Source organism: Apaloderma vittatum, unplaced genomic scaffold, assembly GCF_000703405.1.
Source record: "Apaloderma vittatum isolate BGI_N311 unplaced genomic scaffold, ASM70340v1 scaffold12534, whole genome shotgun sequence".
NCBI lineage: Eukaryota > Metazoa > Chordata > Aves > Trogoniformes > Trogonidae > Apaloderma > Apaloderma vittatum.
In genome coordinates, this window is record NW_009713302.1 from 48,860 (window position 1) to 73,014 (window position 24,155).

General features: G+C 42.6%; 1 protein-coding gene across 1 annotated transcript in view; it reads right to left on the reverse strand.

The window, feature by feature from the left end:
- SMYD2 (SET and MYND domain containing 2) overlaps nt 1-24,155 on the reverse strand; it is a gene marked incomplete at its 5' end in the record, with an annotated part of 31,136 nt that overhangs the window by 3,431 nt on the left and 3,550 nt on the right. The window contains 8 exons of the mRNA XM_009868316.1: nt 517-691; nt 941-1,061; nt 3,017-3,127; nt 5,487-5,589; nt 7,355-7,422; nt 11,629-11,753; nt 13,926-13,986; nt 15,624-15,734. Of these exons, the coding sequence (XP_009866618.1) occupies nt 517-691; nt 941-1,061; nt 3,017-3,127; nt 5,487-5,589; nt 7,355-7,422; nt 11,629-11,753; nt 13,926-13,986; nt 15,624-15,734 (875 nt within the window). The remainder of the gene's footprint in view (nt 1-516; nt 692-940; nt 1,062-3,016; nt 3,128-5,486; nt 5,590-7,354; nt 7,423-11,628; nt 11,754-13,925; nt 13,987-15,623; nt 15,735-24,155) is intronic.

Sequence of the window (24,155 nt, forward strand, 5' to 3'; positions counted from 1 at the left end):
GGGCTTCAGCCTGCACACTGTTCCCACTCCTCCAGCTCCAGGTCAGTGGAAATGAGGAACACGATGGCACCCATAGCCTCCGAGCGCAGGGGCTGAGCTCGGCTCCAGCTCCCTCTGCTGCTCAGCCCAAGTCCTGGGACAGGGCTCTGCTCTCCTGCAGCCGGGAGAAGGCAGGAGGTTGACAACAGCAGGCTTTGCCTTCCCTCCCTCCTACAAAGCACTAACTACAGACGCAATTCGAAGCTCTTCTTTAGCAAAGTGCTAGGAAATTAAAACACCCAGCATTTATCTAGCTAAGCAGAACTAGCACATTAGCCAAGGTGGCACGAACTTATTTGGGGAACTCAAAGCAGTAACAAAATCTGTCCCAGCATTTAAACATTCATTTTTCAGAAGTGATGTAATATGTAGCATGTTTATACAACACATACCGAGAAAAGTGATCTCTGTCCAAACTTGCCTTAGTTATTCAGATTGCTGAATTAGAGCACTAAGAAAAAAAAGTCTGCTATTTACCTGTATGGTCTGATGATTTTTTGCCCATAACGCAGTGCACCTTCCCAGTCCTGCACATAGAGACAGACACCCATGGCCTGGTACATCATATGTAACATATAAACATTACTGTCCTCAAACACTGCACCCATCTTGTCCAGGCTGAGTTCACAGATCTCCAGTAACTCACTAGGAGGTAGGAAGTAGTCAAGGAACCCAATAAATAGGCGGCCTCTCATTAGACAGCATTACCCCTGGTAATGCCAAAGAAGCACTGTCCCCTGTCTCCAGGGACAGTTCTCCAGACAAAAAGAGGACCAAGGTAAGTTTAGCTCCTAACGGTCCTAGCATTTCTCCTGCAGCTCCTTCTGAAGGGATCCAGCAGGTGAGATTTTTAGGTCACACACTAAGCCCGTGCATGGAGCCAGGGCGAGACAAAGGATATATTTGTAGTGTTTGGCTCGCCTGAATTCCTCAATCACGTTCCTGGCATATTTGATCATGTCCCGCACCGCCTCTGCCGAGGGAGGCTCATTCAGCTTGCGGATTTCCAGTTTCTCTTTATCCTGAAGGAAACACAATGGATGTTATAAAACGCAGGTTCCAAGCCCTACATATGAAGCTCCACCTGCTACACAAAATTACTCTATTAAAATGGGAACTTAAGCTCTTCAAAGAATATAAAAACAAAGATAGAACATGCACCTGCAATTCTTCTCTAAAGCCTTGGCTGGCAATCCTAGAATCCTCTGTACCTTCCACTTCATCTGCCATTCTCTACTTCCACGAAGTCCCTTTCTTTTGAAAGATCCCAGAGCTTTTCAATTTTGTGATGAAAGCCGTTTTGCACAGGAAATTTCACTGCTTCCAAGAGATTAGGGATTGAACCAAGTTTAGTTTTAAGGCTAGAAACACCCATATACCTTACACCTACTTAGGGGGCCGGTTAGCTCAGTGGATTGAGCGTGGGGCTGACAACAATGACCTCACCGAGGTCGCAGGTTTGATTCCCGCTCGGTCCGCATGTGTTGCCTGGTCTAGTCGAGAGGTGGTGTCCCTGCTTATGACAGGGAGGTTGGACTAGATGATCTCTAAGGTCCCTTCCAGCCTAGACCATTCTATGATTCTACTACCAAGTGAAAGCTCCATGGAAAACCAAGTGATATTAAAAACAGAAAAGAAACTTGTGTATCTACAGACCACATTTCCATGTATTTTGTTATTTCTGCTGGACAGCTCCGTTTACTCTTGCTATCTAACTCGCTACTTCACGGAGTCAGCTGCAATCTGGACATAATCTGTTGCTGTTTAAGCCTCGCATTGTTGCTAGATTTCTTTTTCCTTTATTATTTCATCTGCCAGCTGAGAGGGCTACAGGGGACTCTTTCCAGAGCTGAATGAGGCTGAATGACAGGTGATTCCAAGAGCAGCACATTGTTGGAAATCACAGGTGAAATTCTGGCTTCGTTAAACTCAGTGGCAAAGTTATCAAGGTAACTGTGGGGAAAAACATAACCATGGTATCAACAAAATGGCCTCAAACAAGAATACTGGTTACTATTTAGAAAGAAAAGTTACAAAAGATGACACCATTTAGAGGAAGGAGATGGTTGTCTGTGCAGTTTGAGAAGCAGCTCTTAAAAAGACATCTTTATGAAAATGGGGGAGGAAGTGATCTAGAGCTTAAGGACTGGCTCATATCAGCCTGATCTTGGCTGGAATGACCAACAAGCCACACAAAGCTCAATTCTCCTAAGATCTCCAGAGAAGGAGGTCCAAACGGTTGCAAAGACACAGCTGTGTCACTACCTGTTGTGTTTCGGTACCTTTTTTCCCGTCTAAGTGCTCTTCATCAAAGTAACCAACACCTTGTTTTAAGGGCCACTGTCTGGATGTCTGCCTTCGTGCCTTGAAGGGCACCAGATGACATCTAATGAACATATGCCTGGCCTGCACACTGCAAGGGGCTGTGACCCAGGACCACCCTGCCCACAAGAAGACTGGCATGAGGCCACTGCAGGAAAGCCAGTTTCACCGATTCTGCTGGGTCCCCAAACCACCCAGCAATGTCATACAGTGTCGCCTAGAATCAACTGAGATGTCCCAACCGGGAACTGCAGCAGGACTCTATTCCAGACAAGACCCCAGAAATGCCCCAAGCAAGATTCACTCACTGGGAGCTGGCAGAAAACATGCAGTTAAAAAAAAAATAAATAAAATTCTGAGCTAAATTCTTTTGGCCAGCTAGCATAAACATAGTACAATTACCTACTTTAACAAAGTTTTATCTTTGCTCTGTAGCTCAACTTTAAACAAGCCTCTCCAGGAAATTTCCTCATGTTTCACGATTACAGTGGAAAGAATGAGTATTGGAAAATCTCGTAGACAGAAAGACAAATCCACGCCCCCTTCTCTATTATCCTACTTTTCAAAATGTAATTTAACCAGATAGAATATTACATCTAAGGACCTGGGTAGGTGCCTTGACAGTCAGAAGCATATTTCACACCGGTTTTATTACCTTTTCTTTTGTACTGCACTCCCTGCAGTCACAATTAAAGAAATACGAGTCTCTTAACCGGTCATTTCTGTCTTCTGTGGGATACAACAGGTCAATATAGCTGGTAAAAACCTGCGTGGTAAAAACACAGCAGTCAGCGAAAAGCAGCACAACTACACCTATTTATCAGTTCTGGTACATGTAATATGATGACTACATATCCATGCAGCCTGTGGATCCCTGCAGCCACATCACCTGCCTGCTCCCTCACATTCCAAACCTCTCAGCAGCATCAGGAGTCACCATTTGTGAGTGCAATCTGACAGAGAAGTGTTTCCTTTCCTATTCATTGTGGAATTTCCCTCAAATATTACCCTGGCTTAACCTCAGGACAACAAGATTCTGGTGCAGATAAGGAAGCTATCACAGCATAAGTCTCGGGCTCCCACAGGACTACAAACGGATGCCTACTTTTCAGAAATAAAATAATTCCAGGTATCCAGTCTAGGATAAGTTACAGTGGCCTGGGGTTTTTTTGGAGGCTAGAATCTGTAATTTTTCTTTCTGAAAAACCTACAAAAATTAAGGCAACAGCTTTCACTAGTAGCTTTAGAAATTTAGGACAAGACCTTTAGATCTCTGAAAAGAAGAGAGGCCCAGTGCTCCCATTCTAGGAGAATGAATATCTGATTTACTTTAGCAGTTATATTTTAAAGCAAAGAAAATGTGGGTTTGAACATTTTAAAGACCCTTTGCATTCACTATTCTGTCTTCCTCTACTTCAATGGCCTTCACAAAAGAACCCCTGCAACTACCTTTAATGCTCTGTTTTTAAAATGAGAACTCCCCAAGAAACATGCCGTACACACGGCATAGCTGATCGTTTTGCAGCTTAATTTCCTCATTTATAGTTGCCTGAAAAGTTTTGCCCAGTCTTTATGCTCAAGGTTTCTTTCTTCTATAAAGTAAAATGCACGCGCAATTTCACACAGCACATGTTCTTCTTCCTCTGTGTGATCGCACGCTTCCTCTCCCACTCCTCTCCTCCCTTCCCTGTTTTCGAGGCATGCAAAATGCAGGAACCGTATTTACAGCAAAAAACTTTGGAAATGTTGCCATGCAATGGCTACATTGAACCTGAAGATGGAGACACAGGCCGTAAGACCGCACAGAGCACAAGTGAAACCACGAGCTCACACCGACAAAATACTGTAAGAGTCAGAAAAGCAAATGTGCGAAAGCCGTGAGGTCCTGGAGAACTGACGCAGCTTCTGAGACACAACTCAATCAAAAGAGGGTGCCAAGCAAGGTAAATAATCCACATCTCTACCTCTCACAGTAAGCCCTCCCCAAAAATGCTGAAAATGTCCGGGATTCCACAGTAAAATTCCAAAACCGGGATCAGTCCTTGTCCATTACCACAATGCATTTGCAGTGACTGCCAACACCACAGACAAATCATCGTTAGTAAACAGCATAAAAAGAAGATGCTCACCTGCACCACTCACCCTTGGCTCCAACAGCTAAAGGTGCTTCTGTTCACATTGGTGAACAGCTAGAATCCACAAAAATACCCTCTCTCCCCCCTTCTTTGAAACTGGCATCACGTACTTCAGAAAGCATTATCAAAAGAGAGTTATCAAAATCAAACCTGAACTTATTTTGATCAGCATTAACCTTTCCCACTAAATTAACACTAACAAATGAGCCACTGAAACTCTATACAAGCTCCATCCCCAGAGAATGTTCCCTATCTTCATCCCCTGCAGATATATGAACATCCTCCTCAACTCTATCTAACATCTTTTTGATTTCTTTTCAAGCAAAAAGCATCTCTGCTGCTGAGCACTCCCTGCCAAGTTCATTATTTGACTGATAAAGTTTCAAGGTAAACCCAGAGCCTTACTCAACTTCACAGAATTTTATCCGTCACTGTTCAGCTTCGCTCCACCTAAAAACCACACTCCTGTTTTAACATGACTTCCCAGCAAACACCGCTGAGGTGGTACGACCACGTCCCCATGTTTTGTGGATACTCTGTCCAAACAGAAGTCAGAGGACTTATCTGTACCCATTTACCTTGTTTATTTTGGCTTCAGTTTCAACACATTACTATTACACTGGGAACTATTACAGCAGTAATAATTTGCTTTGATCTTGGAATTTCAAAGCACCAGCCAAACATCAGTAACCTCAGCCTCATTTTACAGATAGGTAAACTGACACAGAGGCTGGCAGATGCGCCACGACTGCTGCAGGTGCCCTTCCCTTGTTTTAGCACAAAATAGGATACTGCCGCCGAGAATCACTTCCGACCTCCAGAACCAGCCCAACTTTTCCAAAGCAACATCTTAACGCTTCTCTGAGAAACGAAAGGTCCTTCCTCCCTACTATTAAATCATCCTCTAATCAAAATCAATCCTGAAAAGCAAGGTGGATCCCACTTTTAGGATGCAGGCATACAGAGCACATTGGAACATGGTGCACTTACCTCTTCTCCAGGCTCGATCTCTTTAACAGCTCTGACTTCGGCCAAGGTCCCCTTGTAAGTTACAATCACATTTGGACAACAGCTATGGTTCATCAATGCGACACTGTAAAAGTAGAGAAGTAAACTTTCCCCCCCCACCATCACCAAAAGCAACAGGCAAAAAGTTAAGCATCACTTCACAGAACAAGTTTGAAAGATTGAGTCAGTCTCTCTGTAAGCTCTTTTTATTCTGAGGCTTAGTATGAAGGTAACCTTGGGAAAATCTGTTGTACTGATATTTATTCTAATGACATGGAGAATGGCTGTGCTAATGAATCATTACAATTTTCAAATCCTATTACTGCAGGACTAAGCAAGTTATTATTTTCCCACTCTTATAGTGCTGTGGGACAGCTGGCAGGGGTGCTCAAACAGCTTAACTATCAACATCCTATTTAGGTACCGATGACAGACTATTCTCCTCGAAGAGAAAGAAAGAGAAGCACATTTAACCTAAAGGAAACAAGCAAATAAAGGAAAACGAAAGCCATTTTCTGCATCACAACTTAAGATGGGTGTTAAAATTTCAGCTGGTTTCTATGAAAAATGTGAAAAGCCTCCACGTTTGAAGCAGGAGGGAAGAGATCTCTTTGTTACGCAAGAAAATGACTTACACAAAAACTTGGACTGCTAGAGAAAAGCACTTCGCTTTACTACCAAGCTTGGAGAAGGTGCAAATTGTTGCTTATTTGAAATGAAATATGTAATTTTAATTTCTTCTCTTCCAATCTAGCAAAATAATAGTCTCTTCAGTCTTTTTAACTCACAGGCTTAACTGTTAAGTAGGAAAGATCTGGCTCTTGCATGCTGAGCATTTACAAACAAAGGATGGTGTCAAATGTTTCCAGAACATCCTGGCTTGATACTCTCCTCTCTGAGGACTCTGATCCTGGGCATTTCAAGGCCTTAATTTCCAATCTGTAGATCAGGGATACAGACTTCAAACAGACCTGCCTGAAGACGGAAGCTCTGTGAAGTAAGGACTATCTACTACTCTCTATATGCAGTAGCACATAGTAAAATCAGGCCCTGCTTTAATTGAGCATCTGGAAGTTTTAGATTACTTTGACATAGATAAGCTACTGGTAATCTGTGTCTCGCGAGGAAGTCAACCTGAGCAGACAGTGATAATACTTTCAGTACTGAGGTTGCAAAGAACAGGGGCAGAAAATATTCCTCTTTGCTACTACATTAAGTGGGAAGGGCAGACTTAAATGGAAAAAATGTTGCTAAAAGAGCTGTGCTCCCCCATCCACAAACTGCAGTTAACACTTAAAATTGGCAGTTTATTTTTAAGGCAAATAAGCTTGTACGTATTTTTCCACTCTCATGGCAAGATAAAGCACTGTAGTTTTTAAGACATCCAAGAAGGCTGAAAGAAGTTATGAAAGGGATTTACTGTTTGCCAGAGAACAAAGGTAGAAGCGGTGTTGTTCAGAGAACACCAGATGAAGGATTATATCCAGCCTAAACAAAAAGTTGTGAATAAAGTCACCTGCAACCCTTTTCATTTTACTTTGATCGTCACATGATGTCCCTGTCCAGAACGTGCTAGCCAAGTAATTGCTTTCTACAAGTCTGTGTATAGTTCACAACCTAAGCTGCAAAACAAATTACAACTGCAATTTTATCAAAATTACTAGATCTTTAAGAAACACTGATACAAATCATTGGCCACATTTTATTAGCTAATTGAAGATATTTAAAACGAGACAAATTAAGCGTTTCACTAAATTTCTTTCAGTAGAGATTTACTTCCATACAGGTAGAAGAACCTTTGTTTTTAAATAAGTTAAGTTTTATTTTTAAAAATATTAACATCAACCTACTCAGGAAATATGGCTGATCCCAAATGAGAGAGTTCTTCATCTTCAATTGTGAAGCCATTACAGTTAACCTAAGGAAAAAGAGAAAGAGACTAGATCAGCTTCTGCTCAGCTGCACACTCACACTTTACATTCTCATACTTCAAAGTCCATGGCAGCCACCTGCTTACGACTGTCTTTCTACCTCATCTGTACTCACACAGAGTTACAGACCTCTCAAAAAGCAAAGTGAGGACAAAATCCCTATCCAAAGGAATGTGCAGGACACTAAAGAACCAACAGTCCAACACGTGCACCTGCTCAGGACACAACATCCAGTGTCCTTGGCACCTTGGAATGCCAACCAAGAGAATCACAGAATCATAGAACAATTCAGGTTGGAAAAGACCCTTGGGATCATCAAGTCCTACCATTGACCCCACACTACAAGGTCACCCCTAAACCATATCACCCAACAGCACATCTAAATGACACTTGAACACATCCAGGGATGGCGACTCAACCACCTCCCTCGGCAGTCTGTTCCAGTGTCTGACCACTCTTTCTGTGAAGAATTTCTTCCTCTTTCCATGAAGAATTTCTTCCTAATGTCCAGCTTAAACCTGCCCTGTTGCAACTTGCAACCATTCCCCCTGGTTCTGTCCCTAATTAGCTGTGAGAAGAGATCAGCACCAACCTCTCTACAATGTCCTTTCAAGTGATTGTAGAGCATGATGAGATCCCCCCTCAGCCTCCTCTTCGTCAAACTGAACAGACCCAGCTCCCTCAATGGCTCCTCATAAGGTCTGTTCTCCAGGCCCTTCACCAGCTTTGTTGCCCTCTTCCGCACTCGCTCCAACACCTCGATATCTCTCTTATACTGAGGTGCCCAAAACTGAACACAATACTCAAGGTGCGGCCTCACCAGTGCTGAGTACAGAGGGACAATCACTTCCCTTCTGCTGGTCACACTATTTCTAATACAGGGCTTGAAAAGAGCGCTAGAAAGTGTCAGAAAAAGCAAGACCATTGCAGACATGAAACAAAGCTTGGCACTGACATGGCAAAGAGATTTATTTCATTTGGCCACGACAAGTAAAGGGCTGAAGCAGAACTATGCAGGCAAGAAGCAATGTGGGGTTGAAAGGCCCATGTGGGCTGGGGCAGTACGGAGCTTTCACGCAACATGTTATTCGGACACCTGCCACAATGACATCTGTCATCAAGGGCTGCACACGTCAGCTACATCTAAAGCACATATAAAGAACAATAAAGGCAGCAAGAAAGATTTGAACCCAATAAAGACACAGAATAGGAGGGGACAGAAAAGGACAGAGTATGAGAGGAAGCGTGTTATTCCTAATTTAACCAGACACAGGAACAAAAGAGCCTGTTCGCAAATCTTTCTCATAGAATAAATTCAAATAGGTTTTAAAATCTTCTCCCTCTTATTCTCGCTAAACTCAAAGCTAAAACGCATGGACAATTCCCTTGTTTTGTATAGTCTGTGCGACTAAGTGACCAAAGTGCACCTCAGTCAAGTACTTTATTCCACTTTCACTGCAAGTCGCACACACGCCAGCATGCAGAGAACCCACTCCACTTTCACCAACATCTCCCTACAACCATCAAAATGGTCACAAAAGCACGAATAAAGAAGTAAAACAACTACTGTCATGTGGCCGACTCCAGCTGAAGCTACAATGGGCACAACAACAGTCAGTCAAGTACAGATTAAATATTTGGTCTGACAGGGTAGGAGTTGACAACAAACGCCACCAACAATATGCCCCACAAGCTGGAATACATCTTGGATTAGATTTTAGAAATACACAAATGCGTCCAAAAGCCACAGGTATGAACTGTTCAGGATGAGTTCATGATTAAGGACACTTGCCTGTTTCTCCGATCCACTCACCGGTATCTTTGCTTGATCTTTATGCTGCTATTTTTAGCAAGGTAGCATCCAAAGGCTCCCTGTCTCTCAAGATGAGTGTGCTACTGCCCTAGTCAATGTATGAGCATACCTGAACCAAAATCAAAATATAACTGCTGGCTACAAAAACACTAGAAGGAAAATATTATAGCAGCAGCAAGTAAGAATATAAGGCTACAAAGGCCGACTCGAAGAACAGCTTGATGGTTTTGAATCACAGGGGCACATTTAAAAATACGTAGTGAGTTATCATCAACTCTCCTCCACTCACCAGAGACAACCCAATTCTTCAAGGCATCATACCAGAAATGACACAAGAGCAATAACTGGAAGGGATGAGATACCACTGGATTTACCCAATGAATGCATGACTAAAAAAGGCAAGGTGGAGGGACTAAATACTACAGTGAAAAAAAATACAGCTCAAGGCTGTTTCCAATGATGGAAAAGGGAACGTGCAAAGTGAGGCACAAAACTGCGTAAGGTTTTCAAGGAAGGAATGAGACACCGGAACTCGTGCCAAGAGAAAAACTGTTTGAAAAGTATGACAAGGTGCAATTGCAGAGGAAGAGCACCGGTCTGGAGAAGTATGTTTCACTGGGACAAAAGGGAGCAGAATGATGCCAACAGTGGGGAAGGAGAGCAGCAAAACGTGAGGATGGTTTGGACAAAAATCTGTGCTACACTCAAAGGACCAATCACACCTGAGCTGGGCTGAGTAAGAAACATCAGACAAAGGCCACAAAAAGCAGTGAGCAAGGTGTCAGAGGTATCCAAGTCCCAAATGATTGTCCTGAGCCACAGGAGGGAGAAAAAACGCCAAATGGAGGAGCAAAGTAGACAGTGTGAGGCCAGAGAAAGCATCGAAGCAAAAAAAAAAAGGAGCGGCAGCATACTATTGGTTTTAGGCTAAGTTAACTAATCATTGGGAAACATGTTTGCACATATCAAGCACTGACATGCCTCCCCTTCTTCTAGAAAGATTTATGCTGGTGTTAAAACCTCAGGTTGTGCCCTTCAAGACACTTCTGAGGAGCATCTAGATGACCCTTGGATATTTTAGTTCAAAAAAATTGCAATATCCACAGTGGCAGAGAGTTGCCCAGTGACCAGCACAAGCTTAAGGTGACACCTAAGGGTGACATTAGATACCCACAGAGAAGACTAGATGGAACATCAGATCTGGGAGTCAGCAGTTCACAGAAGTTAAAGTACCATGACCTGGCAGAGCTGGTCCAGGACAGATCATGAAGCAAAAGTCGTTAGAGCCAAAATAATGTAATCTCTGAGGATTCTGGCTACATTCTAACAAAACATTCAGAAACTCCACAAGAAACTGGACCTAATGATGTCTTTAAAGTGTCTCTCTGACAAATACAAATTGTAAAGTTTTCAAAACAGAGGAAATTTGTTCATTGAAGGGAAATGTATAATTGGAAACGGCACAATGGATGATAAGCAGATACTAAACATGCTGAAGAATCATACCCCTACAGAATAACAGGGCCTCTGTACTAAGGAAATAGTAACTGCCTCCTTGTTGGTAGATAACCAGCTCTGTCAACCAGGGTTTTGCCATCTCAGCTTTCATCACAGCAGTCAACATCTGCCCCATTTAGAAAAAAATAGAAAAAATAAATTTTTTACTCAGACATTTAAGTTTAAAATTAGCTTATTTTGAAGTACTGGAGGAAAAAGAAGAAAATGGATCTTTCAGTATTCCACTGGTGTTTTATTCCATCTACTAAAGTACATTCAATTTAGATGCATATGAAAAGCAGGTGAGAAAAAAAGAGGTGAGACGTTTCAGAAGTTATCTAACAAGACGTCCTGCTTTTCCTTCATCTACCTGACTGCATTTAAAAGCCACACACCAGATAAAAGTTTCAGACTGCTCTTTCTACTTCTCTGAAGCTTACTCCCTGTGAAGGTCAAACGCAATGATGACCTGACCAGCAAGAATTTCCACAAGTTTGAAGCCTGAATGAAGGATTTTGCCTCTGCAGGGTCTCAGACCAGCAGCCTTCTGTGTAAGCTCAACGACAGCTGCACTTTGCTTAGCCCAAAGAAACCTAACTTTGACAGAGTCTAAGAGAGGCTCTTTCCCCTTTTCTTCAGCATTTGAGAAGCATCTCATAGAAAGGCTACAGAGAAGAGCCTCTCCCCTCACTACTGAAATGGGGCATGTCCAGCCACTTCTGCCCAAGGAGTTAGATGTTCTTTTTCTATCAGGCACACTGAGCTCTCCCTAAGATAAGCAAAGAACTACTATTTCTATTGCCATGAACGTTTTTCCCCTTTCACAAAGGCTAAACTCCTACAGCACCATGCGCCTAAGCAGGCTGTGTTCTGGCCAACTTACTTGTGCAAAGAGAACTACAAGGGCAGCATTGTCAGGGTACTCCAAGTGCTTTGAGTAAAAGTGATGAAGAGCAGCAATGTCGTTCTGAATCAGCTCCCTCTTTTCATTGTCTAGTTTGTCAAGGTCTGTGGACAAAGAATACATTCCGTTTCAGTAACAGGAACACTTCCCCGTGAACTGCAACTAGACTTAGGTTACTTAAACAGAAGCCCCTCAAGGAACAGCTACCTGAAAGTACTGGAAGAAGTGTCTGTTCTTCCATAATTCTAACGCTGCTTCTGACAAAGTCATGCATGCTACAAAAATATGTGGGATTAAAAACCATTTTCTAACATCTTCACATTAGCAGGTAACTGGACACAGATTTCTCTTTCTCAGGAGGAGGGCTACAGCATTTGTGATAGGGACCTAATAACGGCTGACGACAACGCTCGGGCTAGTCACCAGGGCTTCCCTCCGCAGCAAGGGAAGGATAATGTGAGGGTGCCCAGGAGCGCAATCGACCTGACCTACTGCAGGCACTTGCTTCAGGAGGGAACAATCAGTGCAGGAGAATGTCCATGTCTCCACGGGCTGGGAGGTGACAATCAACAGAGGTGTGTTTAACCTGCAGATAGGCAAGGATAATAGGAGACAGCAGGAACATCAGGGGAAACATCCTGGCACGCCTGCCAAGTATATTCCCTTCAGGTTTATTCAGAGATTTACCCTCAGGCCTGTGACAGGTTCTAGCCAGAGCTGCAGCCACTGAACCTCTTCCTGCCCGGTCCATGCAGAGCAAGCTAGAGAGATGATTGACCATGTACTACTGGTCCCTCCTCTCTCTTTGTGAGCAGCACTGAAAAGTTTTTTCCTAACTCTCTCTCTCACACCGGCAGTGTCACCAGCTCACTCCTGCTCTAAGAGAGCCAGCAACTCACCAGGTTCCCCTCTCCAACTCAGAATAACAGTGGAGAGGAAAACATGAAGGAAGAGAAGAGGCTGCACAACAGTGGAAGAAGGGGGAAATGATCTATAAGGGCAGATGCGAACGACAGGAGAGTCCCGAAAGGTACTGAGGAAAATTGAACAGGACAATATGATGAGAATTAGGACAAAACAGCAATAAGAAATTTTGAGCTTCCAACAGACAGCCGGGTGCCACTTCCTCTCCTGTGCAGCATGTTGCAAAGCACGGGGCAAGTGCTGAACTAGTCAAGGTGTGCTAAGAGACAGAAGAGTCAACAACAGGGTTCTTACTAACAAAACAAGGGCTCCTAGAGGACAAGAGGGACATTGCAAGAGAAAAAAAATAATCATTTCAGTCTTTTAGCTCACAAAAGTATTGAAGACAAGCTGCAATGCAGAAGAATATACAGAAATTACTTCAGCAGTCAATTCTGCTAACCCACCTGTAAAAATTATCCTTGCCTTAGGCAAAATCAGATGTTGGCATTTTTCCCCCTTATTTCCCCAGTTGTCCCAACAGCTGACAGGAGCTTTTGTTCAGGAAGCAAGTAAGACTAATCTCGCTGCGCTTGGTTACTCTGCTACCTCGAGTCATAGCACTGACTGCATTCATTCAGCATTTTACAAAAGGTTTTTGAGGCCACCAGAGTGAAAAATGTGAATATACAAACCTATTGTCTCCTTCTTTATTACTCTCAGCACCAAGACAGGGAAACAACAGACCACTGAAAACTATGCCAGGATGGTTACTAGTCCCCTAGTTGCTCGATTTCTAACTCTGTCTCACTGGACGTTAACAGTAGCCTTCCAGTTAAAAGCAAGCCATTACCTCATATCCTTTGGATTATTTTCGAGCATTTAGGACATAGAATTTCAACACAATCATATATAACATGTCAGATTTGACTGGCAGTGACAGATACTGAAGCACAGTCCAGAGGGTTCTGCAATTAGCCCCTTAGTCACTGTCACCATCAAGCAACTGTGCTGCCTCTGATTTTATGCCTCCTGGTAACAAATACCAGCTATTTTAATTTTACAACATCACAATTCTCAAAAGACACTGGAGTACCAGAAAAGCCAGGAGATGGATGTATGCTACATAATTAATTCTGTCGATGTTTTCACCCCTGTTTCACAGCCTCTACAAGCAACCAAGGTAAAAAAAATAAAGAAAAGAAGAGAAAGAAGAGCATTGCACTCAAAAATATGAGGAACAATTCTCTTTGTTTACTCCATTCCTCCAACAGGAGTGGGATGCTCTGGAAGGTTGTGACGGAGGGGCGCCAGGTGAAGCAAATCATGGATATAGGCAACTGCCTGTTTAACTGCAAGCCTATTTTACTTACGTGATTCAAACTCTTTTAGTGCAAGCAGCTTCTCCGACTGTGTCCTTTCAGGGTGAATCTTCTAGCAATAAGGGGAAAAAATAAAAAAAAAAAAAGGAAAATATTTTAATGTTTTAAGTGGGCAGTTTTTTCTGCTCATTCATAAGCTGCAAACTCCTACCTGTAAAAGAAAACCAAACCTACACTGAATGGAATTTACAGAAGTTTATGAACAGCAATGAGTTAAACCAACTGCCCTTAGTAAACCCATAGAAATATTCTCTCTGCACCAAATTAGGCAGCCAAAGATTAACTCCTATCAAATTTATATACATAAACTGAACAGTATTTTAAATATGTCATTTGCTTTGTTCTAGACACCCAGAAAGCTGCTAACAATAGCGGGCAGGCAGGAGACAGGCTTTGCTTTGAGGAAAGTGAATAAACTGACTGTTGACAGAGTTCAAAAGCAATGCTCCATTGTTGGCCTAAGGCCACTTCTTTGTAATCTTGGCCATTAAATATGGCTTTGCAGGTGGCCCAGCAGCTGAGGTTCAGGGACTATGGTTTGCATATTTAGCTTTTATATGACATGTAGGGTTCTCCCCCCTCCCTGTAAGCAATAAAAGCACAAATTTATTCCGATGACTCTTTGTCATTAAACATTTGATTTTGTTTGTGAAACACCACTAAACCACACTTTAAGTCACACATACACTCACAACACACATCCAGACACACAGCAAGTATGCAGCTACCTTCCCAGCAGGTCACCAAAATCCTCACTACATACAGTATCCAGGTTGCCCTTGTCACATAAGCAGACCTCAATCACACAAATACACTTCAAAGAGAATTTGTTTTTGCAGAGAGAGTTTAGAGCTCTACAAAGACACACAGCAGAATAACCTTGAAACTCACGAATTCCATCCTCGCCCTGTAAGCACTTGCGTTACCCTCAGAATCCATATATAGCTAGGGAAGACTGGAACAGACGTTGACATTTGAATCCTATTTCCTTGTTAATAATATTCTTTTTCTCCTAAGACCAAGGGCCTCAGATTTCTCTCTCAATCTCTTACTTTTCACCACTTAACTCCAGTAATTGCAAACATTTACACCCGAATACCTCAGAGGTGTTCTTGACTCACAAATGCGCTGAGAGCTACAGATTACACAATGATGTGCAGAGATAGCTGAAAAATAGTACAACAGGCAACTGCTTCGTGAAGACATCAGTGCCTGCAGACAGGTGACACTAGGAGCACTCCTCAGAATTTAGCCACATGCACCAAGTCTCATTCTTTCTCTTCACCAGTGGGGCCTTGGTGCTATCCCACACACATAACCAAGAGCTCCAGCATGTCAGAACAGAGGCTGAAAACACTAGACACACTGTGAAACTATCAGTAAACTTTTCCAGTCTGTTCAAACAGTACTTTGGTCGTAAAGTTACTGCTGCAAAGCTTAGAACCTCACCAGTCTTTTGCCATCTTCTGTCAAAGGTCTTCAGCTGGACTATGGCAGCCCTGACATTACTGCAGCGGTCTGATGGTCAATATGTTCAGCTGCGCACAACCTGCATTACAGCCGCCTGTACACAGGAAGCTTGCATGTATGTGCTTTGCAGGGACAGTTACTGTCGGTCAATTCTCGTTTTCCTGCCTTCCCTGGCACCCAGAGTACGAGTGTAAGTCCCAAGCCCAGTCTCCTGCTCACCTGTTTGGCAAGGACCCTCGCCGTTAGCCTCACGGTCTCCGAGGGATTCCAGTTCTGCCCAAAAGCGCACATGGCAGAACATTCTAGCTTGTGCATTGGCCAGTCTTCCTTCTGAAAATGTAGAAAAAAGGTTTTAAAAAAACAAGCCACAAAGATAAAGTGACGAAAAAGAGGATGCAGCAAGTCCTGCCAGATCCTAGAGGTCAAGTGAAACATGTTTCCTTTAAAAAAATAAGATGACGCTCACTAAATCTGAACAAAAGCTTGAGTCACATTTAAGGGGTACAGCTATCCTGCTTTTTTCAAACAAATTCACAAGGGATGAGTTAAGGTCAGAACATCTTCATTTATTCAACGGAAAAAAAGAATTAAATGACAAAGAAGCAAACAGACAACATGATTTATAAATCACCAGTTCTTATTGTTCAGATCAAGCATGTGAGGACAGAGCCTGATGGCTTTATTGGGTTCATTTCCATTTAATATCTTGGCCCCTCATTATGAGACGACCCTGGTGTAATCAGGAGTAATGTGTCTGAAGTCAATGGATTCACAATCACTGTAAGACTCAGTATATGTAAGGTCAAAACTAGACCTGCTGAATCAAATAATCAGATTTTTTTTCCTTAAGTGTTGCAGAATAAAGAGTACAGCTAGGCAGCGAAAACACACTAATAAAAACAAACATATCTTAGTTAAGAACAGATAGCATATTCCTAGCTCAGCATACAATAACCGTTGGAAATGATGGCACAAGCCACTGGCAGAATCTTTCAAAGATGAGCACAGAATCACAGATTAACACTCTGCACTGGCACACAGAGCCTGGCATGGCCTGTTCTCAGACTGCAGCAAGCTTCATTTTTTTATTTATTCAAACATGGAGATACCCTTATCTCTATATTTGAGGACAGCCCTGAGGAGGCTCTGGCCTCCAGTACCTAAAAGGGACCTACCAGAGAGCTGGGGAAGGACTCTTTACAAGGGTGTGTGCAATAAGATGAGTACAACGGTTTTAAACTGGAGCAGGGCAGATTTATATCAGTCGTTAGGAAGAAGTTCTTTACTACAAGGGTGGTGAGGCACTGGAACAGGCTACCCTGGGATGTTGTGGGTGCCTCATTCCTGGAAGTGTTGAAGGCCAGGCTGGATGGGGCTTTGAGCAACCTGGTCCAGTGGGAGGTGTCCCTGCCCATGGCAGGGGGCCTGGAATTAGATGATCTTTAAGGTCACTCCCAACCCAAACCAGTCTAGCATTTATTTCTGTATATCATTCCAGACACACACTTATAGCACTGTGTTACAACAGACCTAATAGTGCTCTGTCTGTATAGCGAGCATCAAGTTTTGTTTTCAAACCAGATTTAAACTGGTGGAAAACAGCAGCAGAGGAAAGAAATCAAAACAAATCTCACAAATTTATAACTGACTAAAAATGAAAACCTGAAAAACTCTTCACAGCCTCCAGAAAGCTCTTGATTCCCCTCACTGCAATTCACCCAGTATCACAGTCCTCATGTTAGCCCACACATGCACAAAAATTAAAATTAAAAATGAAAACCTGAAAAACTCTTCTCAGCCTCCAGAAAGCTCTTGATTCCCCTTACTGCAATTCACCCAGTATCACAGTCCCCATGTTAGCCCACACATGCACAAAAATTAAAAATCTACTCTGTCTTAAAAAAACACATAGCCCAGAGTGACCAAGTGGCAGGAAGAGAATAAACACCGAGTTCCCCTCAGTTGCCTAATCACTGATGGCAAGAGCCACGGCTACCCTAGGACCAGTAGATATGATAAAGGTCTACTGGGAGATGCATTATTTGTGGGAGCTACAGCTGGAGGCCTCACAGGACAACCCAAGGCATCTCAAACAGCCAGCTGAACCAGAACCTCCAGTGTGTCCTGCCTTGGCTGGTCCACTTATTTACAGGGTTTACAGATCAAAACATAAGCCAAGGTCACTAATTTCAGAGTTAGTACACCAAAACTTCTTCCACTGAAAATGGATATTTTAATTGCTCTGGGCATGGACAGCTTTAGTTCATTTTATTAGGAAAAGGAAGGTCAACACTCACCCTGGCCTCATGTAGGATTTGAAGCAATACAACACTGCAAGGCTATTCAACCCCTTACAATGTCAACTTCATTGTCCTTGATATCTCAGGATGGTACTTCCAAAAAAACCTATGTACAGGCTGCTTGAAATAAGCTCCATGTAAACGTTCTAAGAGGATGCGGCAATACAGATCAGGAGAACCAAAATAGTATATTACACTGTAATCATGTCATGTGAAATTACAGTCTCAACTCTCCTACAGCTGTCACACTACAGAATACATCCCTGGAGAGACCCGTTTCCTATTTACGCCCCAAGACCTTTTTCTGGAAAATTCCGCAATAGCCTTTGCTTAGGAATCCACAGGATAAAGGCTAAGACAAGAGACAGAGGAAGATCTCATCTCTCACTCCTTCTTGTACACCCACAAAACTCACCAACTTCATCGTGACTGCTGGTGTGCAAGGCACAGAACCTCAAGTTTTGTAGGACCCATGTCCATACACACCAGTTAAATAAACAGGAGAGATTACCCAAATAAAACAAAAAAAATAATAATCAAAATGCAAACTCACGTGCCTGCCTCAAAGCATTGTTTTTAAAAATCCGTTTGTTCCCTTTATTCTTTACACATTGTTAATTAAAATCTTTCCCCGGGCAGAATCATACTGAGTTATATGAACTACTAGGGAGGTTAAAGGGACAAGATACAGCTGAATTGTGCAAAATGAGATAAAAGCCTGAAACACCACAAGAAGAGAGAGTACTGATGACTGAGTAATACCTGGGATGGAAACACTGTGACAGCAGCTTTCCCTGAGATCACAGCAGGGCTGTATTTTGCATTCTCTTCCACGTTTTTCTCCAAGTAGTTTGAATTACAACAGGTAGCATTGTTCTAGTTGAATCCCTAATGCTACATTAACGATATTTTCTTCCTATTTTCATTACATCCGCAGTATTTTTCCCTTTATTTAGGAGTGAGTGACAACATTTTTGGAAGGGAAGTTCTTTAAAGCTTATACTTTTCACATCAAAGCATGGAAAAAGTCTTCTCCACCAAGTTCTTCAAAATGATTCCACCATCCAGGACCACTGGATTAATTCCCAGAACACTGTCATACAGCTCAGTATAAAAAAAAAAAAGACCAAACAAAGAAAACAAGAAAACATAATACTCAAAAAAGACTCAAGTCCAAAAAAATGTTCTTATACCTCCTTCTTACAGGTACTTGTTGAAGAAGATGCAAAATTTCTGTTGCATGTTGCTTGATCGAAAAGAAATATGCACAAATACCACATAAACGTTGGCCAAGCCAATGTAGGGGTTAAGCCCCCTTCTTCAAAAGCTTAAGTCCCAATTATGTTTGAATGGCATCAAATTCTTTAACTGAATTTCAGTGAGGCAAGTTTTGATGTCTGGTATCACCTGATAAAGTTCTCTTATACAGCTGAGTAGTGAAGATGAAGACTTTCACACACCTTCACAGCCATCCTTCCCCCTCACCATTTACCGAATGCTGCGCCACAAGAGGGTATTTGACTTCCACGGGTCAATTCTCAAAAGGTTCAGAGTAGACATTCACCAAAGAAGACTGCATGGAGAATTTTTTTTTGGCTAAGGGGACAGACACTCCCCCAGGCAACCTTAAGCAGGGTCTTGCAGTGTCAGATTCGTCTTGTGCAGAATCCTCACAGCAAGAATTCCGTATTTTTTCGTAGAAAAGGAGTGGGCAATTTCTATAAAGTCCCATCTGCTCAATGCTAATCTACAACTATATCTTGAGGCTTACCAGCTGGTTAAAATACATTTCTCTTACCCCAGAAATACCAACTATAGCACTCTTTAACACGGTATGTTAAGAAAAACTCATAAATATTTTCTTCAAAATACATTTCAAACACAGAAAGTCATGACAAAAACATCTCTCTCTGTACTTTGGCTAGCTGATCTCCACTCTGTCCGGAATAAATAATAGCTATGTGTATTAACAGAAAGAGGAGCTCCAGCAGCTGGTTCAAGTTTACCAGTTCCACAATTGTAACCACGTAACCCTCTTAAAACATTTCTCTTCAGCGTGTTTCAGCAGCTAATTTCTGAGGACAAAAAAATGAGCACAGGTCTCCTGCTGTTTGACTAAAATTATTATAATTTAAGAAGTCAAGACCCGAACAGCTGCAGATGGGGTCTGAAAGCCACTACTACAATAACAGGCTTGTGCTTCGAGGAGGCAATAGTGGAGAATAGAATGGTACAAATCAGCTGGAAACCACAAACCTCTTTTATAAGGAGAACTGGATTAGGGTCTGGGGAAAAAAAAAAAAAGGACACAGCAAACCCAGGCTAGATCCTATCAACCCACAAACATTCAAGATATCAAGACCAAGCAGTAAAGACAACTTCCACTCTCACATGCCCTGCATCTGAGACTGAATCCATGCCTATGCCTGAATCTATGCAAACATCCAGCTTAATATAGGTCAAAGTTTAGCTTATTCATCTTAAAAGCAAAATAATAGACCAAAGGCACATTATTACTAAGTGAACTGTGCCAGGGCCAATGTGCATGTGCGTGTGCATAGCGAGCATCCTAAACAAATCGGCAAATATATCACTGCAAGACTTCATGTACCCCTGGGCTTGGTCCCTCCCAGCAGTGTGACACCACCTTTTCCAGCAACTAAGGCAAGGGAACTTCACTGCAAAGCAGGACTTGGCTAGTACATCATATGCCTGGCCAGACAGCAAGAGATGCACTCCTTAACCACCCGGGGGGATCTTCCGAAATTCAACACATCTGTGTACCTACAGCCCCCATTTGCAAAACCAGAAATGCCCCAGAGGCTGCTGTGAGGCTTCATTCATTAAATGCTTGGGAAGTACTTCAAGAAGCTTAAAATAAGGATACTATATGGCTCAACAGAGTGGGAAATACATGCAGTGTCACTAACTTTACTTGGAAAAAAAAAATCTCATTCAACAGAAACATTCTAGAGAGAGGAAGATGTCTGCAAATACAAAAATCCATAATTCTGAAAAAGACAAAAATAAAAAATATTTCCTGCTGCACACATTAGTACATTCCTTTTGCCTCCCTCTGATTCATCTAGAAAGAACTGCTACCACTGGAAAGAATTCCTGTGAATTGTGGTATAGTAGGTCTTTAAGTAAGAAAAGGGTAAGCTCAAAAACTTTGGTTTTCTACCCCATACATTGTATTTCATGTGATAAACATTTGTCAAACTGAATTATACTGAGTAATAAGGCACTAATCAACAAATAAAGTCATACTATGTCCTTGTTTGGTACACATAATTTTTAGCTGAACTGAGCACAAAAACCATAGATTTACAGAGAAAATCAAGTTTAAAAAACATCCACAAATCAAATGAACAATGCCATTACAATTCTTGAGTACAGCCCTGCCCTTTTATCAGCGTTGCAGGAAGAAGTCTAACATCCATGGAGGCAAAAGGGACACATTTACTGTACATCCCAGTGTTACAAGTTCAGTATCAAGGCACAAATGTCCTTTCTGGCTTTGACAAAGAATTGCTGAAATGCTGAAAAGTGCCTTTGAACAAGACAAGGATGAAGATTCAGTGCAGACTGTCTGTGCAGCACGTACAGTCAGTGGAGACTGGTTTCTAGAGAATATTATGCTTGAAGGTAACTTTGAAAGAATGTCAAAGAATTCAGTCTCAGCAACATTCATAAATTTCATCAGACTGACTCAGAAGTGCCCAAAACACAGAAGATAATGTGGTATCGACTGAGGAATCAAAAGCATAGCACCAATGCGAGGGAAGTGCTAGGATCTGGGCTTGACACACTACTCTCCAGACATGACAGCTGAAAAATGCCTTTATTTCTAAAGCGCCATACTATACACCAACAAGTTAATGAATTAAAATGTTTGTACCTATCAGACAGGCAGGTTTTGCTGAGCATCATCTCCTATAGTCTTAAGGATACTTAGTTTGAGCATTTCAGTTTTTGTTCTTGGAATATGCCTCACTAGAGAAAGAGTATTTTGACCACCAAAAAAATGAAAACTCTAAAAAAATCAAATTAAAAAAGCAATACATGTAACAAGACTACCTAAGGTAAAGCCAGGAAAAAAAAATCTTCATATTCTTAAATATAAAAGTATAAAGTTTATTAAGGCTAGAAGTCAGGACATTGAGGTAAGGACTGAAGAAGGGACTCTGAGGTAAAGGCAAAGGATTGGGGATGAACAGAAATAAATTCTACTACTTCCACCATGATATCTACTTGCTGTTTCTCCTGGCACAAATCACTCCACTTTCTCACTTCAGTAGATCTTGCTTACCTGCTGCATAAACCATTGTGAATTTTATATGGAAAGAAAAGGAACTCACAATCTCAGATAAAAAATTACTAAACAGCCCATAAATTGCTTTGTTCAAGTATTTCTTTCCCCAATCTAGTTAAAAGCTTCCCAAGAAATAATGTCATAGGGAAGTTTTCTTACAAATAAGCATTTCTCATTAATGAATCATGGGTTTTCTCTACACCATCTTTAAAAGTCATGCAGCTTTCTCTCAAGAGCTTTAAGGATGCTCATATAGTAACTGTTCTCTTTCTTCCCAGCAATTGCTGACTGACTGTCCTTCGACATTCTGTGAATTACCCCAAATTCTGTAAAAAAAAAAAATATTTCTTCCAACCATTTGTGCATAGGTGAACGATCTACTCAGTCTGGTGGCTGAGCTGAAGGATGGAGAAATTGAGGAGTGTCAGGGAGTATGAGAGAGCGATTGACTGCTGGACCCATTACCTGAGACAAACGAAACAGGTTGCAGCCCCACATAAGGATCTCCTCCCGTCCTGTCACCACACAGTAGGAGGGGACCTCAGAGGAGGGGAATGGAAATAGGTCCCTGCTCGGGGAAGGAGACAAATCCCCTCCCAGCCTCCCCCACCTTCCCAGTTACCCTTGCAGAACAGTTAGGGAGTCCTGCAGGAGGGACCAACTGTTGGAGAGGACGATTCACGTGGGTCAGAAGTGCCAGAAAGACTGAGTTGCCGTAGACTCAGCATCAAAACTGGCTCCAAAAAGAAAAGCAGATGGGTCATTGTTGAGGGCGACTCTCTATTGAGGTGGGCAGAGGGACCAGTATTCCATCCTGACCCACTTCACAGGGAAGTCTGCTGCCTCCCTGGGACACAGGTTAAGGATGTTGCTGGAGAAACCTCCCACTCTAGTAAACCCCTCTATTATTACCCCCTTCTACTATTTCAGATGGGTAGTGACGAAGTGGGTAGAAAGAGCCCAAAATCAATAAAAAGGGATTTTAGAGCCTTGAGAAAGCTGCTTAAGGGATCAGGAGCGCAAGTTGTGCTCTCCTCTATCCCTTCAGTGGCAATGAACGAGGAAACTGACAGGAAGAGACAACAGGTCAACTCATGGCTCCTGGGCTGGTCTTACTGCCAGGGCTTTGGGTTGTTTATAGCATCATGGGATGCTAGAAAAGACACCTGGCCTGCTGGTGGCAGGTGGGATGTACCCATCCCAGAGGGGAAAAAAGGGTTTTGGGGCAGGAGTTAGCAGGGCTTATTGACAGGGCTTTAAACGAGATATACAAGGGGAAATACCTGGGCCTGTTAGGAATAAGCACAACAGAAGCATGCCAGGGCTTGTAGGATGGTGGACTAGCAAGGACTTTTGTTCTGCCAATTCATCTGAGGGAACGGATAGATGTTTAGAAAGCACGGAAGCACCTGAGAAAGGTCTGGTAGGAAACAGGGCCCACACCCTCAAAAAGGAGTTGGAATCATTAGCTCATCTGAAGAACCTCTATGCGTGCCATATGAGCAACAGCATGAGGGGGAGCTCAAAGCCATGATGCACCAGGAAAACTATGATATAGTGGCTATAACAGGAACGTGGTGGGATACCTCACATGACTGGAGTGCCACAACTGATGGCTACAAGCTCTTTAGGAGGGATAGGCAGGGGAGGGGGGGTGGTGGTGTGGCTCTGTATGTTAGGGAATGCGAGAGGTGGTGGTGTGGCTCTGTATGTTAGGGAATGCTATGAAAGCTCAGAAATCAAGTATATTGATGATGGGATCGAGAGTGTTTGGATTTGGTTAAGGGCCAGTAAAGCTGATATTGCTGTGGGAGTCTGCTATGGATCCCCCAATCACAGATTCAGAGCAGTGAGGTGCATGAAGCTTTCTATAAGCAATTGGGAGAAATCTCACGATTGCTTGCCGTTGTTCTTGTGGGAGACTTTAACCACCCAGGTATCTGCTGGGAATGCAACACAGTAGAGAGGGAACGATCTAGGAGATTCCTAGAATGTGTGGAGGATAACTTCCTCAAGCAGCTGGTAAGTGAACTGACCAGGGAAGACTCCCTGCTGGACCTCCTGTTTGTGAACAGAGAAGTTCTTGTGGAGGATGTGGCAGCTGGAGGAGGGCTGGGGGACAGGGACCATGAAAAT